The sequence below is a fragment of the Strigops habroptila genome, chromosome 9, assembly GCF_004027225.2.
Source record: "Strigops habroptila isolate Jane chromosome 9, bStrHab1.2.pri, whole genome shotgun sequence".
In the NCBI taxonomy this organism is placed as follows: Eukaryota; Metazoa; Chordata; class Aves; order Psittaciformes; family Psittacidae; genus Strigops; species Strigops habroptila.
Genome location: NC_044285.2, coordinates 10,386,970 through 10,404,339, shown reverse-complemented (window position 1 = coordinate 10,404,339; position 17,370 = coordinate 10,386,970). Strand labels below are relative to the sequence as shown.

Below are 17,370 nucleotides of genomic sequence, written 5' to 3'. Positions count from 1 at the left end.
AATAAATCTTGAGGACAAAAGCTCTCAGTATGAAAATCATTGTAACATCTGTGAGATGTCACAATACCATTATGCCTTTATGAAGTCAATATACAAATTAAAAGGCTTAACTTGGGCAGTAGAGAAGCTCACATTTCATTCTTGGGCTATCTCCAGATGGCCATTAACCTTCCAAGACACTGTGGATACACAAGTGACAGGAACTGAGAGGACTCTAAACTAATCCTCCACAGGTAAGGTTATTTATTAGGAAAAAATCCAGCAAGTTGAGGCATGTGTAAAACTGATTGTGTAACACCGATTATTTCAGGGATTTTTCCTCAGCAGACATTTAAAAAGGATCCATAAATCTGCACCCCCAGTAATGTTTACAAAGCCTCTCATTTACATAGGATTAAATTCAAACTTGGGCTCTGTCTACCTCCAGCACCTCTCCTACCCTCGTTGACAAACGGTGCTGCATCAGCACATGAACAGCCTTCCGATTTCTCTGGATCAGTTAAAAATCACATCCTCCGGGTTCACCCCAGCTCCAAAAGCTCCAATGCTTTTAGCACAGCCTCCTCTGTGGCACAATGTTTGCATTGTAATATTTCAGTGAGAGATTGCCATTGTAAATTGAAAGTGTAAATCTTGGAGTAGAGAGCTCAAATGTTGGAGAGGGAGAGCAGCCTCCCTCTGCACCTTGCCTGGTGCCAGCAGCCCCCAACAGGCACAAAACCAGGAGACACCAGGTTTGTTACAACTCCCCATCTCTGGCTCACAAACCTGCTTGCATGCACCAAAATTTCCCCATGCAGCTGGTGTTGGGAAGGATGAAGCACTGGGACGCAATGCCCTTGCATTTTACATGTTGGGGACTGCTCTGGTAAGCTCTTGGCGAGACCTTCTGCCACAGCACAGGGAGGTTTGAGCAGGAGGGACCCCACAACAGCTCATTTCAGTGGGGTGTGCAGGGATGAGCCAGCCCAGGGGTACCCCACGTGTGGGAAACATCCTGCTCACCCCACAGAGGATGCACATCAGCCTCTGCTGCTGTCAGAGCAGCCCAACCAAACCCAAATGAAACCCCAGCTCTGTGCTACCATGAATTTTCTCATGCACGGGTAAAACACCATGACAGTTGGTTGCTTTGTTTTACAAGGAGAAATAAGGAGCCAGTGTACAGATCCAAAATGCATGAAGCTCCTCAAGCACCACCCAAAAAGAAGTGAGGTGCCAGCAGCCCCAGTCGCTCCTGGGCCTCCTCACCATGCATCAGACACCATACACATCTACAGTTAGCACTGGTGAGAAATGATCAAGGAAGAGAAAATAACGTGACACAATTTTGGAAGAAGAGAGTAATTTATTTTGCATTTGTAAACCAGCAGGAAAATCCTTTAGTGGAGGCTACATTACTATTACTAATCCTGCACTTTGTGTTCGGTGTGGCAGAAAGCTGGGGATACTCTGAGGTTGTGTGCGCTATGTGGTGTTTATTTAAAAAATGAAAAGATTAAATGTCACAGGATATATGATCAAAATACATTGTAACTACAAACAGAAGATTGAAGTGAAAGCCCACATATGTGTTTTTGCATGTAAAACCCACTGACACCAGCAGGACAGTATCTTTATGTTTAGGACTTTTTCTCCTCCCATGCTATAAGAATGTGCATGGCAGATGAGGTTATCTTCACACGAAGAAACCCGAAAAGTTGATTTTTAATCAGTAGCATAATCAAAACCTCACTATTGAAAAATAATATGATTAAACACTCCATTATTTCAAAAGCTACGGAACTAAGCAGATACTAGGAGGTGAGTTCTTATGCATGTAATTATCGATATGCTTTCCCATGCCCTATTCAAATGCTCTCCCTTGAGGCTTTTCTTCCACTTCTAGGGGAAAAAAAAAAAGCCAATCAGTTCAATTTAAAGAACAAGTTGTATAATTCTTTATCTACTGCCTAAAGGATCAAATAAGAAATTCTACAGACCAAAACGTCAGAAGCAAATGATATGGGTTTGCTTGTCCCAGTGGCCACCATCATGTGCAGGCAGCACAGGCAGGGCACAGTGTGCGCCCTGTGCTGGTACATGCTGTGACCAGAGATAATGCCAGAGCACCTGCGCTAATAAAACACTCAGGTCTGAGTGCTTTATTAGACTGCAAGAAAAAGGGTGCCAACAGATGGCTTAATACAAGGATACGTGCCTTTAATGAAACTTAAGCATGCAAAAATTAAAAGCAATTAAAGAATAAGCAATTTACTCTGTGAGAGATTAGAAAGATGCAAACCAATGCCCACACTGGGTTTTCCATACATGTATCAACTTGCTCGTGCTGAGAACAGCACCGGGCTGACAATAGCACTGCCATGTTTAAATAGATTTGTTGCTACCAACCTTCTTCTACAGCAAACCATTTAGAAGACAAAAATTGCCAAATGTACTCAAAGACAGTGTATTGAGAGCAGCAAAAAGGGGTTCCAGCGCAAGCGCATCCCCCGTGCTCACTGCTCACAGCTGCAGTTGGGAAAGGGCAAGGTGCTGGGCACGAACAAGCACAGCTAAAGCCAGCGTCATTCCCCTCGCAATGCAGTTGGAATTAGAATATCTGGAAAAAAGCAGATTTTTATTTTCTGGTAATTTTAATAGACAATCAACAACCAGAATACTATGGTTGCTGCTGGCACACAGGCAGCACCTCTCTAAGGAACTGGGGGACCCGGTTCTTGAAACTAATGTACTTACTAGCAGCCAATAAGACCACGGAATGACACATTTCTTCTGCTTCAAGTTAAAAACGCAAAGGAAATTTCAAACATTTAGAAGCTTATTCACTTTAATCTTTAAAAATATAACACCATCTGTTGCCATCAGATTTACAATACAGATCTCAGATATGTACATTTATTTGTTGGTATAAAAGGCTGTCAGCAACCCCAGCACAAAAGTGAAGATCTTCTGGTAATCTCCTGAGCTTCAGAGGGAAAAACTACTAAGTTTGAAAATCTTCACCAACAGCTTATTCATGAGAAACACAGTATGAACAAAACAAAAGCCCCACTACTCTACTTGTCACAAAAAAAACCACCAACCCGTACCAGTAAAACCACAAAACCAAACCTTTACAACTTGCTAATACTGCAACTTGCACAACAGGTAATGTTGGGAGAAACTTATCCCAGAAATTCCTGAACCTCAACAGCCAACTATTTTGATCCCTGCAGTCCTGCTCCCTTGGCACTTCTGATTTCTGCATGTCAATGCCTCGAACTTTGTGGGTTATGAGAGGTACGGGTTATATGAGGTCTGAGCTATGGGAGGATTCAATTTCAAGTATCAGCATTTTCCAAGCAATGCAGGTTCCATACCTACAAGCTATAATGCATATATAGATATATAAATAAAATACATTAAAAAAAGAAAAAAGACATTTTCCTGTCAGCAGAGTCTCAAAAATCAATGTGGGCTGGCTGAAAATTTGTACAATAAACAAAACATAGCACACATTCTTACTATAAAGTTATTATGCTAGATGAGTCCGCACAACATGTAAAACCAAACAAGTTATTTTCTGGACGTGGATCAGTCATTACAAATCTAACCCAAGTTTTAAGGAGGTAACAGTCCTGAGTGGCCGGGCTGGGACACCCGCCAGGGGCTGGAATTGCAGGAGCAAAGTCAGACCCCTGATAATGCCAGATCATTTGTAATGTTAAAATTAAAATGCCTTGAACTTTTTTTCAAAAAATTACTTGCTCTGCTGAAAAACCATCTTCTCCCTTTTATGAAGTCAAACAAGAAACATTGGAAAAATGATTTCTTACCTGTCTGATGCTAATGATCACATTTCTCATGTTTAGAACATTTAGCTTTTCTGTGCTTTGGAAGTTAATACAACAGGAGAGGATTTAATAATATTTTTTTCCCCTGTGATACACTCTGTCCTGCTCTTATCTCTTGATTGAAAGACTGCAAGTAAATCTGGCTTTGCCTTATGAAATTAAGGTCTACTAGACATAAAAATCCAATTAGTGCTACAAAAATTAAGGCATACCATTTCCTCAGTCTCATTTACACTAATATAGACTTTTTTTCCTCCCCTTTCTGTCAAGGGTGAAGGACACAGCTGAATGACTGGATTTTTTCTCTCTCATTTATATATTGATCATAATAGGGCCAGACAGGTAGGCCTATACAAGTGCTGATTCTGTCAGCAGGCAAAGTTGCCAGGATTGTGAATATTGTCACTTATAGATTGATAAATGGACTACAGGGACTAATTGTATTTCAGCATCTCTGGACAGATGGCAAATCTTACAGCCATATGGTGATTATTTCCACTGCGCTGGAAGTATATTAACACTTACCAAAATGTTTAAAGGATGAGATGATCTAAAATATTCTTTCCATGAACTGGGATAAAAACGGTGGGCACGGATGGACCTGCACGCTGAGGCTGGGCTCTCTCCCAGGATTCCTGTTCGGTGCAGGCTCAACGGCCTGCGGGTATCACACAGTTATTGATGAAACTGGCTGTGTGCTGGGTCCTCAGCTGGCACACAGTGCTGCTGTGATAGCCAGGGGATAACATGCCTCATTTTAGCTATTCTGCATTGCCCTTATTTAGTTGCCACTATTTACTCCTTGATATGCCGGCTGCCCTGTGAGTTGGCAGCACTGATACATATACTTTATTTTCCTGCTATTTTCTTGTAAATCCTTCTCTACTCTCAAGTTGAAAACACACTGAAGTTATTGTCCTATTATTAAAGGTAGCCACATACCAAGCCCTGGCCCATGGACAGTAGGGTCCATGGAGCAGGACTACACATGCACGGTATGCAGATAGCTGTCTACTCCCAGAAGAGGAATCAACTGGGAGAAGACAGAACCATGCCCCAGCAATCCTGTGAAACAAACCAAACCAGCTGGATGGTGACCAGAGGCTCATTCTGCTCCCTGCAGTCTGGATAAGCCATTGCTAAGTTCTGCAGTGCCACTTCAGTACAGAGCTGGTAGCTCATCGTATTTACCAAATGCTAACAAAGCACCTGATGGATAATACATCAGGCTGATACGCAAACCAGATAACACAACCTGCTTATGGCTGCATCCTTTACTAATACTTTTGCTGTGGGGCTTTGAACCTTTTATGAGATTTATGCAGCAGTGAATTCACACTTCAAACCAATGGGAGAGTACATGCTGGAAACCTGATCCTCTTCTGCTCTAAGTTACTGCCTATTTATACCAAACAAATGTGTGCAAAATCAGCTCGTAAATTCTAGACAGATTTTTATGCTAGAATAATAACCCATAGCACACAATTTAAATGACCTTCTGCTTAATTTTCTGAACAAAATTCTGAACATTTGTTTTAAAATAGGATTAAAAAATCACGTCTTGCATTCTGCAGAAATTTGTTTTGAGGGCACTCTCACGGTAGGACATTCCTTGTTAGCAGAAGCAGAGACCTCCCTAGCTGAGGGGAGAAAAAAAGTTTATGCATGAGTTTTCCCTATTTGCCATAAGTAAATTATAGCAAGTCAAGAACTAGAAACTGAACTCTTCATAGTCCTTGTGATCTAAAATTAGTGCCTGGTGCTAGCATGCAGAATGGATCAAGTACTCACTCAACCACTGAGGAGAAGGTGCCAACTGGTGAGAAATTCTTACTATGCCTTTTGCACATTCACACTTTAGCACCCTAAGAATTAAATTCATTTGACTTGTAAGGCCTCTATTACAGATCTCTTTAAACACAGATTTCTTTTAGGAAGTTCTACTATCCCCGAAAGGCAGCAGAAGAGCTTCTCTCTAGTGACAACCCGTTTCTCTCTAGTGGCAGCCCGTTTCTCTCTAGATAACCCACACTAGCCCTGTGTTTTCCCATGTGCCTCCTCAGCCAACACTTTAACCCAGGCTTGGAGCTGCTGCTGTCCCAGACACCAGCCAGGCTATCCACCCTGCAGGGAGCTGCTACAGCTCCAAAGTCACCACAAGGGAAGGAGGAGTGCCAAAAGGAGGTGGAAAAAGAAAAGAATGGGAGGAAAAGTAACTTAGATCCAAGGTGCAAAGTTTGGACCACTCTAACTCATGTAAATCAGCCGTTCTTTTGAGGGATAACAGGCAGCACAGAACCATCCCAAATCATTCCCAGCAGTCATGTGTCTATTTTCTTTTCTGGCCAATAAACCAGAGGTCATTCTGTAAAGCAGTTGATGAGTATAAATTCTTTCCAGTACAACCTCATGCCACTCCTGCTAATTTAACAGTTAGTGGAAAGTGTGCTGCAAATTAGGGCAATGTTACTTTGATATTTCATGGGAGAAGCCTTATGGAGTTGCACAATATTGCTCTACCTCCTAAGGACACGGATGCCAATTCATAAAGCAGGGAGGAAAGACTAAGCAGGGAATGCAAAGTGGATTAGATATTTTGATTCCGTTCCAAACTCTAAGCTTAAAATATAAAAACTTTGGCAACTTCTCCCCCATAGAATTTGAAATGCTAATTTCTAACTCAATGGAGAGAAGTTTGTGCAAAGATCTGAACAATACATATGCAGGATTACGGCTCCAAGACTGAAAAATTCAGAACAGATCTTCTCTGTAGAGGCAAAAGCTGGTAACAACAACTGCAGGAGAGGTGTTTACCCCAGGCTTCACAAGGAGCTCGGTCCAGCTGAAGTAGGAAGCCCACCCCACAGCCCTCTGCAAAACCACAGTCTGGGGAGGCAAAACAAGGCAAGAGAGATTGCTGGGAGCATCAGGCTGCGTACAACTAAGTCCTTGAAAGCTAATGCATCTTCCATAATACACAATTTTGAAGGTCTCAAAAACTAGATACTCAGAACTTTCTGTACAGGGAATGTCTTTGAGGTTCGCACGGAAACTTTAAAGACATTATTTGTCCTTCAGATCTCTCAAAAGACAAAGTGGATTTTCACATCATGCACAAACACCCATTACCCTGCTACAAAGCACAGAGGAAGGTGGAAGAGGCACAGAGGGGAAAGGAAAGTTCCTCGAGGAAGCACAGACTCCCGCACACTTCTGGATCTGGCTAGCAGGAGGCGAGCAGCCTCCCCATCCACCCCAAATAACTCCCAAACCAACAGCTCCCTTTCTGGAATGTGGGATCTGACCCCTGCACAGCAGCTATTGTGTTTCAGTGTAACTGGGATTAGAGACTGAAGCTTTTAATTGAATTTCCTTGAATTTGGGTGGGTATACTGAAATAACAAATCCCTGTTCTCAGTCAAGCCAGTTTCTGTTCATCTTGAAACGGATCATAAACCAAATTAGATTCCTTTTTATGTGTTAGCATTTTTAGAACATCCTTAAATACAAGTTTATGAAGACCACCTGTATCAACAACAGGCAACGGAATGTTAGCTATCTCTTGTAATGGACTACATTAGTGACAAACAGCTGTCAAACACAAAATAAAACAATCATTAAAAGAGAAAGCTCTCATTCACCTGTGTGCTGTAAAGTTTCAGGCAACTAAATTTCCTTTATTGCTTCATAACAGAAGAAATTTCTCCCTATCCTAGCTGGAGGAAGGGGCTTTAATTATGACAATCATTGTATTATACATGTATCTAAATGGAGTCCAAAGATGCTTTTATCTCCTCCTTGTATACCAAAGGGCAATGGTTGTGCCTTTGGGTGTACACTGTGCCTGTGAGCATGCTGGGGCTGCCCTGTCTGGGCAGAAATCTCCTGGCAGGTCAGGGAGAAGTATTTCAGCTTAGGGGCTGCTAGGGGTTTGGACTATGTGAAGGTGTAAGAGATGGGGGCTTTACCTGGAGGAGCAGTGGATAGGTACATCCTGGTTAGAGATGGGGTGATGTCAAGGCAGAGACAGGGCGACAACTATGCTGTTGCCGTCTTTGCATCAGCATCTGAACTAGCCACCCGCACAGAGCTCCCGCCTCGTCTTCACACATCATCTTCTCCAAAATAAACAATAAGAAGGTGTCAGACTCTCCCCACGTTCCCTCCCAGCAGCCCAGAGCCCCAGCGCAGCCCTGGGTGCTGGCTGGGAACATTCTGCACATCTCATCTCAGAGAATTTCTCCTGTTTTTTTCAACGGCTTTCATTGACAATTTTCAGTATCACAAAACAGATCACATGTTCTCACTCAAACAACTGCAGGGAGACATTTTAGACGTGTGCAACAGATTTATAGTGGGAAGCCGGAATACAAAAGCCTGATAAGACCAGGGAATGAAACGAAGGCAGCAAACAAAGTGTTGCTGTTACAGAGCAACTCAACCAAAAGCAAAGAACTTGAGTCAGTCACTGCAACACGATTAATACAAAGAGAGGGAGTGCGCATCTTGAAGTACTACGTTTTCAAAAGGAAAAGCCTTGCTGAATACCCCCAGTTCTGGCTACCCTACCTGTTCTTCTTCCAGAGGTGAAACAATAACTAATGAATACTGAAAATAAGATGCTCACACCTCCACCTAATATTATTAATATTTCCCTTCAGAGCTATACAAGATTTAAATTGTATATATTTTTTTTCCCCAAGAAATACAGTGTTCCATATCCAAGGAGAATCTACTACAAAGTGTTAAGCAGAGACAAACAAGTATGTATACAGTAGGTACTCATACACACCATTCCACAGTCCACAAGGAAGGATCCTCAGTACAAATAGAAGCAGTTTTAGGAAAAAATATTTTACAAGCTGGCTACATATTTTAAAACGCATTCCACAGAGGCCTTTGCTGTCTTGCTGCACTGATATACTAAACCTCACCTGGTAAGAATGCAGTTGCAGGACTTCTATTATTATAATGCAAATACTAACAACACCCAGCAGCTCCAGAGGCTCACTCAGGCCCCTTGATGTGCAGGCAGAAAAGTGCAACCTCTACAGAAAATTCCTTTTTGAATTGCAGCAGGGTTTGAGTGTCTAAATTCTGCAGGCTGCAGTGGAACTTCCAGAAGGAAAGAAAACAGTTTGTCCCTTCAGAAATTCTTACAATCTTGCATTTTGATAAGCCACATCAAATAAATAAAACGAGACTAGTGTGTGTGGGAGGCAGGAAAGGAGGATGCATTGCCACTGAAGTGAACAAGCTTTGCACCGTTACCGGCAGTCACTTCTGCTCGCACCTCCATTGCCAGGCCCTCTTTCCCCTGTGTCAAATCTGCTCGTTCTTCATGATAAAGCCATAGTTGTTTTGCAGCTAAAGCTCCCAGTCTTGCCAGCCTTCACCATGAAGCCCACAAATCCTAAAACACCTACACAGCAGAGCCTCCTGCTCCCCTATGAGTCACTAAGCAGGCTGTCCCGCGCAGTGATGTCATCCGGCAAGATCCATTTTTTCTTTAAACAAATCCTAAAACACCTCAAGCATCAATTATTTAAAATATTGTCTTCATTTAAATCCTGACCCCAGTGGCAAAATTACCATTACGAAACATTTCCAAGTGATGCAAGAGGGTCCAATAGCCTCTAATAGTTGCTACGTCAATGAGGAGTAAGCAGCCAGTGACTCGTGTCACACATGAGCTAAGCACAGAGCATCCGAGCCAGCAGCAGCGGGCAGATTTCTCTTACAAACAGCCAGAGAGCAGCTAGGATGTGTCACCAAAAATATAATCAAAGATCAACTGCATCATCCAATCTCATCTTGTACATTTTGCATGAGTACATATTACACAACCCCTACTCATACTGTCTCTAACCTGTGTCGGGTGATGCGTCTATGGCGCAGCGGTAACCCTGCCTGATACTAATAGTCTATTCCCTGCCTAATTGCTTTTGCCATTAAAAGTGCTTCTGTAATGCTCAAGCTTAAATGCTTCCTGTCTTCATTTGAAGGCAGTGCCCTTGTCACATTCTGAGATTTAATAACAGGATTGTCATCTATTTACAGTGTACAGCTGAATTACCAGAGAAACAGAGTTGAAATACGTTCCCCTAAGCACATGTACATCCTAAAGAGCCACAACAAAAACACAGTATAAACAAGTCAAATGCTGTATTTGCAGTGCACAAAGTGCACAAACGCAAGGGACAGCATTCAGAGGTGAAAGCAAGCAGAGATTTGCCTATGTAGCAACCTTTGGGACTGAGGACCTTCCCACTCTGCACCCGCCCTATCACAAAGTCAACAGGAAAACCAACAGCTGTTTCAAAATGCTTACGTGTCCTTAAATATACATTCATGGGCAAGGCTACTGTAGGCACTGCATTAATAGAGCCAAATGAATGAATAAAATGAATACACAGCGCTGCAGAAAACCTAGATGCAAAACCAGGCTGATGCCCTTGCTTTTGGGTTCTCAGCAAACTCATTGCTCCTCTCTGCCTGTTTCGGGCATGCTGGGAATATGCTTGAACACTTTGTCAGATCTTGTACCAGTTAAAACTACTTTCAGTTTAAAGGAACTGAACATCAAATAATTCTTCTTAACATTTCAAATGATGCCTTTGTTGTCAGGAGACCTACTCACCATTCTCTCTTCAAATAGAAAGAAGGGCTTAAGGGACATCCCAACTTTGAGGAGGATATTTTATTTATCATTTTTTTCCTCAAGTGATAATCATATTAACAGTTGTAATTAATTAGGTTAGTAGCTGAAAGCAACTTGACTATGATCATTCTCTTAGCATTAAGTTTTCTTTGTTTCCACTCTTTATACAGCATTGTCTATGTGAGCAAATTTTGATGAAATTTGCACCAGGACACTCAAACTAGTTGTGGTACTGGTGGACTTTTTCCTGTTGTAGTTTGCTGAAATTACCTCTAGCAGACCCCAGGATTTTTTTCTTTACCTGTTGTGTCTTTCATACCAGTCATTCTTTCATAATTTCTTTCTGCTAGTTTTTTACTAGCTTGTTTAGTAATTTCTCCCAATCCCACGTTTTCCTTGAAGCTTATTCACACAGGAGATCTTTATGAAAATTCAGTTACATGCATCTATCTGCACTGTTACAAACTCCTCATATAATTGTGTGAGAGGTGACAAGGTCTCTCACTTGATGGCAGACTTGGATGAAACACTCCAGCATTACAGGTTTGTTCACTCACCTGAATGCAACCACGCCAAACCCCTAAGCACACACAAATCCTGATGATGATCTAGCTATTTGCTCTTTTCTTTTTCCCCTTTCTCCCACCCCAGCAAGTTCCCTGCCTCTCTGTCTTTATTTAAATTATGTTAAATATAAGAAAGGGACTACATATAACAGGTTTTACACATGCTGTTGAGGTCAGCGGAGTTTTCCCATCCATTTCAGTGAACCCAAGATACTGCTCCAGAACTCAAAGTTCTCTGGACCCAACTTTTCCACTGGCTTTTGTACAGACACTTGTATCTATACACAGAGATACTGAATACCCCAAGTCAGAACAGCAGCAGTTTATATCCACTCTGCAAAATGGAAATAGCTACATATGGAACTATGAAGAATCAAGCATCCCCAGCCAGCTGCTTCAAAAACCATGAGATTAACAGCCTCACCATCTCTCAAATCTCAGTCCCTTTCCTGGAACACCATCACCAGTTGGATGATGCCTGATGCAATCTGCCCCCCTGAACTAGGCTAAGAACTGAACCAAAGCTGATGTCCTTAAAACCTCAAAAGAGAGTCCCTGAGCTCACAGTACCAACTCAGCCGTGTCTGAGCATACACTCATTCCAGCCCTGCTTTGAGGGACACTGGCTTTCAGTGAAACCCAGGTGCCGTTACCTGCCTGCTGCTCCTGGGTCCCAGGATGCCCCCTTCGCTCACGGACAGATGGCTCGGACAAACTTTGGAGGGAGCTGGTGTGAGACTCCTGTGGATTTCAGTGGGAGCTGGACAATGGCCAAGGTGTATTTCCTCTGCAGCACACTATTCCCCGCTACAGAGCTTCTTAGGCGAAGCTTATCACCATGGTATCTGAACTACTGCTGGTACCACGAGAGGCCAGCTCGAACACTGTCCAAAATTAATGTCTTCCTGTAACACTAACTTCATCACATCTTCTGCTTCCTTCACCTTCTTCTTTCCTCATTCTCCCATTTGCTTGCCTTTTACTCCCCAAATAAAGCCCTGTGTTGGCCAATGGACGTTACTATTTGCATTACAGCAGAAAGGAAGAGTGCAAGGCAGGCTTTCCTGATGCTCTTAAATGTCACTGCATAATAAAAACATTACATATGACTGCTCTCAGAAATACAGGCCCCAACTGCACCTTTTCATTGAAGTATTACAGGAGGAGCAGAGTTCTGTTCATGAGGCCAGTCTCCTTAAGATAAGGTTACTTCATTGCTCGATACAAGCTTGGAAACTCCCCTTTTCCCACCTTCCAAGAGAAAGGTGTGGGCTCAAAGACCACCTGGGGGAAGTACGGATGGATCCCAGCTTCATGGGACTCATTTACCACATTAGCCCCTGTGGAAGCAGCACAGAGAAGCCATATTGTATCAGCCAAAAGAAAAGTGTACTATGAGCTAGTTCATCGATAACCTGTGCAGCACACAATTCTACACTGTTGTACAGCTTTCTACAATAATTTCTAACACACAGAGGCCTGATTTCCATTTTGATATGATTTATAAAACAGAATTAAAATTCAGTTTTATTGCCGGAGGGTATTTAAATTAGTTGAGTTTTAATCCAACAGATAATATAAAGAACAGCTTCAGCAGCAGTGAAGTGATTTACAGGTCTAATCCAAAATGGATACTTGTCACACACCTCGTAACAAGAAATATTTTGTAACATACAGATAAGGAAAGAAAAAGACACTAAAGAAATTAAAACAGTAAAAGAATGTAAGCACATATGAAGCAGCTATCCAACACCTCCTTAAATCATCTAATAACTAAACCTGAACCATCTTTATAACTGGAAAGTTAGCTTAAGACTGCTTAAATTGAGGTCAAATTGAATCAGATCACAGCTCTTAAATGGACAGGTATAGCTCACTAAAGCCAGAGCCACAGACAAGGGAGCCACTTTCTTGGTTGTGTTAGCCCTCGGCTTGCAACACCCAGAGACAATCTGATGGTATTTTCAGGCAAAGATTTCTACAGCTGGAACTGCGTGACATTTTGGGTTTGAAATGGCTAAAGTTTAAGCTCTAAGACTACTGTAGCAACAGCGATTATCAGATGTGCTGGGTAGAAGAAAGTGGTGATTTAGGAAACAATTAGTTCCCTTTTAAGTAAACATTTGTCCAGTAAGATCCTTAACAGTGGCTTGACTTAAACCCAGTGGTTTTCAGCCAGAAGGAATAATGGGCATGGAAGCAGGTTTTTTTTTCCTGGACACTTTCTTCACTTCTTTTTGTTTGGTTGGGTTTTGGGTTTTTTACAATGTTGTTTTCACAGCCCCTGAATGACAGGCTTTACCTTTTTTTTTTAAACATGTAAATTACTTTCCTAACACTTGACACTACCTTGCTGCCTAGTAGGGTGAACTAAACCAACAGTTTAAATAGCTCAGCTCACACCTAATAAGCAATTTAAATAGCTTTGCTGAGCTCAAGTAGCTGTATCAGGTTTCATAGCACCATCAGTCACTGCCAAATCCATAGGCAGCACTGAAATGAATCATTAGCAATGGTCACTCCCAAGAGGAAAAAAAAAGGGGAAAAAATAAAAGAAAAAACATTTTAAGAGCTAAGAGTACAGTTATTGTCACCTTATGTGACACTGAAACATGCCCAGGAAGCAAATCCCACTGGAATATCTGGGACAAAACATATTCTTCCAAATAGACAGACTAAACTCTGCTCTGATCACAACATGCTTCACACAGACAGATGAGGACAGAGGTGCCCATTTCACAGAAGGCAAAGCTGGAGCCTGCAGAGGTGAAGGATTTAACAGCAGCAAGGGGACAGGGAGGAACATGGCGGGGCTCTCTCCTGTGTCACACGTGCTAAGCCATGGCTGCAACAACACTGTCACAAATGTACTTCCAAGTTCTCTGTATCAGGAAGGTGAATGGCAACATAATGACGTGAGACACTGGCAAAATGTAAACCCACAAAAGCCCTTGTGTGCACTCTGTACAGAGCGTACGAGGGTGTACAACCCACGCCACAGCCCTGGGAGTGAATGATGCTGGGAGACTGATCTCATGTGCACCGGGCTGAGACTGAAATAACTTACTTGAAGTGAAACACATTAAATCATGATATTGAACTAGATTGGTGAATGTGCCTCCTACCTCTACAAGTCTGCATGACCCAGCACAGCGTACATAGCAGCGCAGACACAGAGCACACAGGGCACAATCAGAGCACTCAAAAGTCTTCAAGTCCTTCGCAGCTTGAACAGCTCTGGATGCAGAGCCAGAGCCAGAGCACTCTGAGCCCAGAGCTACGGCTGACATAACACAAGGGGGTGGGTGACCACTGCAACTGTCCACTCAGCTCTCTCCAAGCCACAGCTAAACTTTTCAGCTAAACTGATCTACCAGCATGGAAACGGTTACAAATGACAACACACAGATATTTACTTTAGAGATGCCCAGGTAAACGACAGAGGCAAGCTCCCCTTGGGTGGATGCTTCTGACCATCCTGGACTCAGTGGGGCAGTGCTGCTCCAGCCAGGTTTTGACACTTCTTTCTCCAACCCCAGGGCAAGTTTCTGGTTTATTTTCCAGTGGAACTTTACCTAATTAAGAAGCAAATGAGCCCCTTGTAATCCTGAAGTGATACACAGGGAGATACTCATTTAGATCTTATTTCTCCTTCTGCCCCTGTACTTGTATTCAGTACTCCTGGGTATCAAATTCAGACACATGCATGGCATTTTAATTCATTATTTATCCATATGGTCTCGAATTATATCACTAACAATAATAAACAAATCTAGAGTGGGAGTTTGAATAGTTGGAAGTGGCATAAGGAAGCTCAGAAACTGGAGAATGATTCCTTGCCACAGGGGGGTGAGGAGAGGCAAGGAAGACGAAAGGTGTAAGAGAACATAATAGGATAAAAATAAAGCCAATTAAATGTGTGGGTTTGGAATCCCCCAAGACATTCTGGTCGAGAGGATCTCAAACCTATATATAGCTCAAGCCAAAAGCACAACGTTAACCTCTGTTCGCTGAGATTCAGTTCACAAACTGCTCTAATGCCAGCATTGGGCTTTTGTCCCCTAGTTAAAGTTAGAGGATAGGAAAAACGCAGGGTTGATTTTTGGGAGGATCAAGATGAATTCTCCAAGAGGCGATCACATGTGATCAGAGACTTCTAGTACGTTTAAAATAAAAGACATGGGGGGATATTTACGCAAATTGGCGGACAACTGGCACAGTTCAGACAAGTTTATTGTGAGCCTCCAGCAGCCGAGAGCTCCCGCTGAACCAGAGCATCACACATCTGACTATGAACTCGCCGCTCAGCCCGGCGCGCACAGCCCACGGCTTCCCGCCGAGAGACCGGACCCGGCCCGCAGCCGCCTTCCCCGGGCCGCGACACCCCCAGCTCTTCCCCGCTTATTACAGCGGGGATTTTGCCACCGGTAACGTGCCGGGGCGGTTTTCCCCCGCCGGTGGCTCGGGCGGAAGCCTCTCCGCCGCCGCTCCGAGCGGGCGGTAAATGATTAATTACGTTATAAAACGCCGGGGTCGCGGAGCGCTCCCGGGCGACCTGCGGCGGGGCCGGGGCGGGGAGGGGCGGGACGCGGCGCGCACTCGGGGTCGGCGCCCACGCGTGGCCGGGGCCCGGCGGACTCACCCCATGTCGCGGCACCGTTCGGCGGCGGCGGCGGCACCCCCGGGCGGCTCCCCGCGCTCAGCGGCCAGCGGCGGCCGCGTCCCCACTTCGCACATGCGGCCGCCCTAGCACCGGCACCGGCACCGGCACCGGCACCGGCCCCGGCTGGCTGCGGCTGCCCGGCTGCACGGCGGCGGCGGCGGCGAGGCGTCCTGCTCCTCCTCCCGCCGCCTCCCTCCCCCCTTACATAACCTCCCTCCCGGGCGGCGGCGGCACCGAGCAGCCTCCCCCGGCACCCACCGCCCTGCGAGGCGGTGGCGCGGGGCGGGGCGGCGGGCGCGCCTCCGGGGCCCCTCCGCTTCCCAGCCCGGGACCGCGCGGGCGGTGGCGAGAGTGGCCCTGCGGGGGTTCGAGCCTCGCCGGGAGGCGTCAGCATCTCGTGTCCCCGCTGTCCGCGCCGCGGGGGCGCGACCTGTCGTGGGGGGACGGGGCGGCGGGAAAACTTCGGGTGAAGTTGCGGGGCCGGCCCCGCCCGCTGCCGACAAACCCCAACGGCGGGAGGGGGCAGCCCAGACCGGGAGACCGGCGGCCCCGGGAGCGGGTGTCCCGTGGCGCGGGCACCGCAGCGGTCCGAGAGCGGGTCGCGGGATGCCCTTCCGACCCCAGGCAACGCCAGCGCCGGGGGATCACTCGTGGAACACGAGCAGGCGGTTCTCTCCCCGCGGCTTTCCACGCTTTGAATCTGTTTTCCCAGGGAATCGACGGGAGCGAAAGCACCCCCCGAGCCCCGTCCGAGCCCCCGGGGAATTTCAGCCGCGTTCGGGCCCGGCAGCCTCAGCCCCAGAGCCCGAATGCGGGGTTCGCACCCAGCCACCACCCCGCTGCTCAGCCCAAACGTGCCGATGCACCAGGACTGACTCTCTTTTGGTCCTCCTTAGCCCCCTGCAAATCTCTGCCAGACATCTACCCTTCCCATAGAGGTATCACGAAAACAAAGGGATGATTCCTTCGCTCGGGAGGAAAAACTGCCCTCATCAGCTGTGTTATGGCTGCCCAACCCCGCGCGTGACACTGACGCCTGAGAGGCGTCATGGGACACAAGTCCATAGGAACGCCACGGACCTGCTCATTCAGGTGTTTGTAGAGCCGTGCTACACAGACACAGTTCTTCTGTGGTGAAAAGACGCCCAATTCACACAGAAGAGAGGATTTTAACTTCTCCCACACAAAGTTATAATTAATATGCTGCCATCAAGAGTGATTATTTTCATCTCTTTTTTTTTTTTAAATCGCACGTTGACTTCCCCTTTCTTCCAAAGAAAGTTTAGAAGTTGTGGGGAAGGTGCAATGTTTGCTTGCTTTAACTTTGTGTGTCATAATTGGGGGCGTGCCCAGTATTATCTGGGGACCTCATGGGAACCCTCAAACCAGCAACCTAACACCTTCCAGCTCTGCACAATGAAACTGTCTCCCGCTCTGACAGACAACTATTTCCTGTTGTCTGGAACACCAAAATGGAATTTCAATCCCATACACTCAAATAAAGTTTATGCCATGGGGGATAAAAAAGCAGGGTGAATTACACAGACATTTTCAAAAGGCTGTGGGATGACACCACTCGCACATATCTGTTCTTCTCACCATGCTCAGATGGTTAATGTGGATGCTAAAGGAAACTTAACTCCT

The 17,370-nt window shown here is 45.1% G+C and overlaps 1 protein-coding gene across 1 annotated transcript in view; it reads right to left on the bottom strand.

Moving 5' to 3' along the window:
* HOMER2 (homer scaffold protein 2) overlaps nucleotides 1-16,011 on the bottom strand; it is a 62,756-nt gene extending 46,745 nt beyond the window's left edge. Inside the window, exon 1 of the mRNA XM_030497292.1 lies at nucleotides 15,706-16,011. Coding sequence (XP_030353152.1) covers nucleotides 15,706-15,800 — 95 coding nt within the window. The 5' untranslated portion in view covers nucleotides 15,801-16,011. The remainder of the gene's footprint in view (nucleotides 1-15,705) is intronic.
* Nucleotides 16,012-17,370: the final 1,359 nt, after the last annotated feature.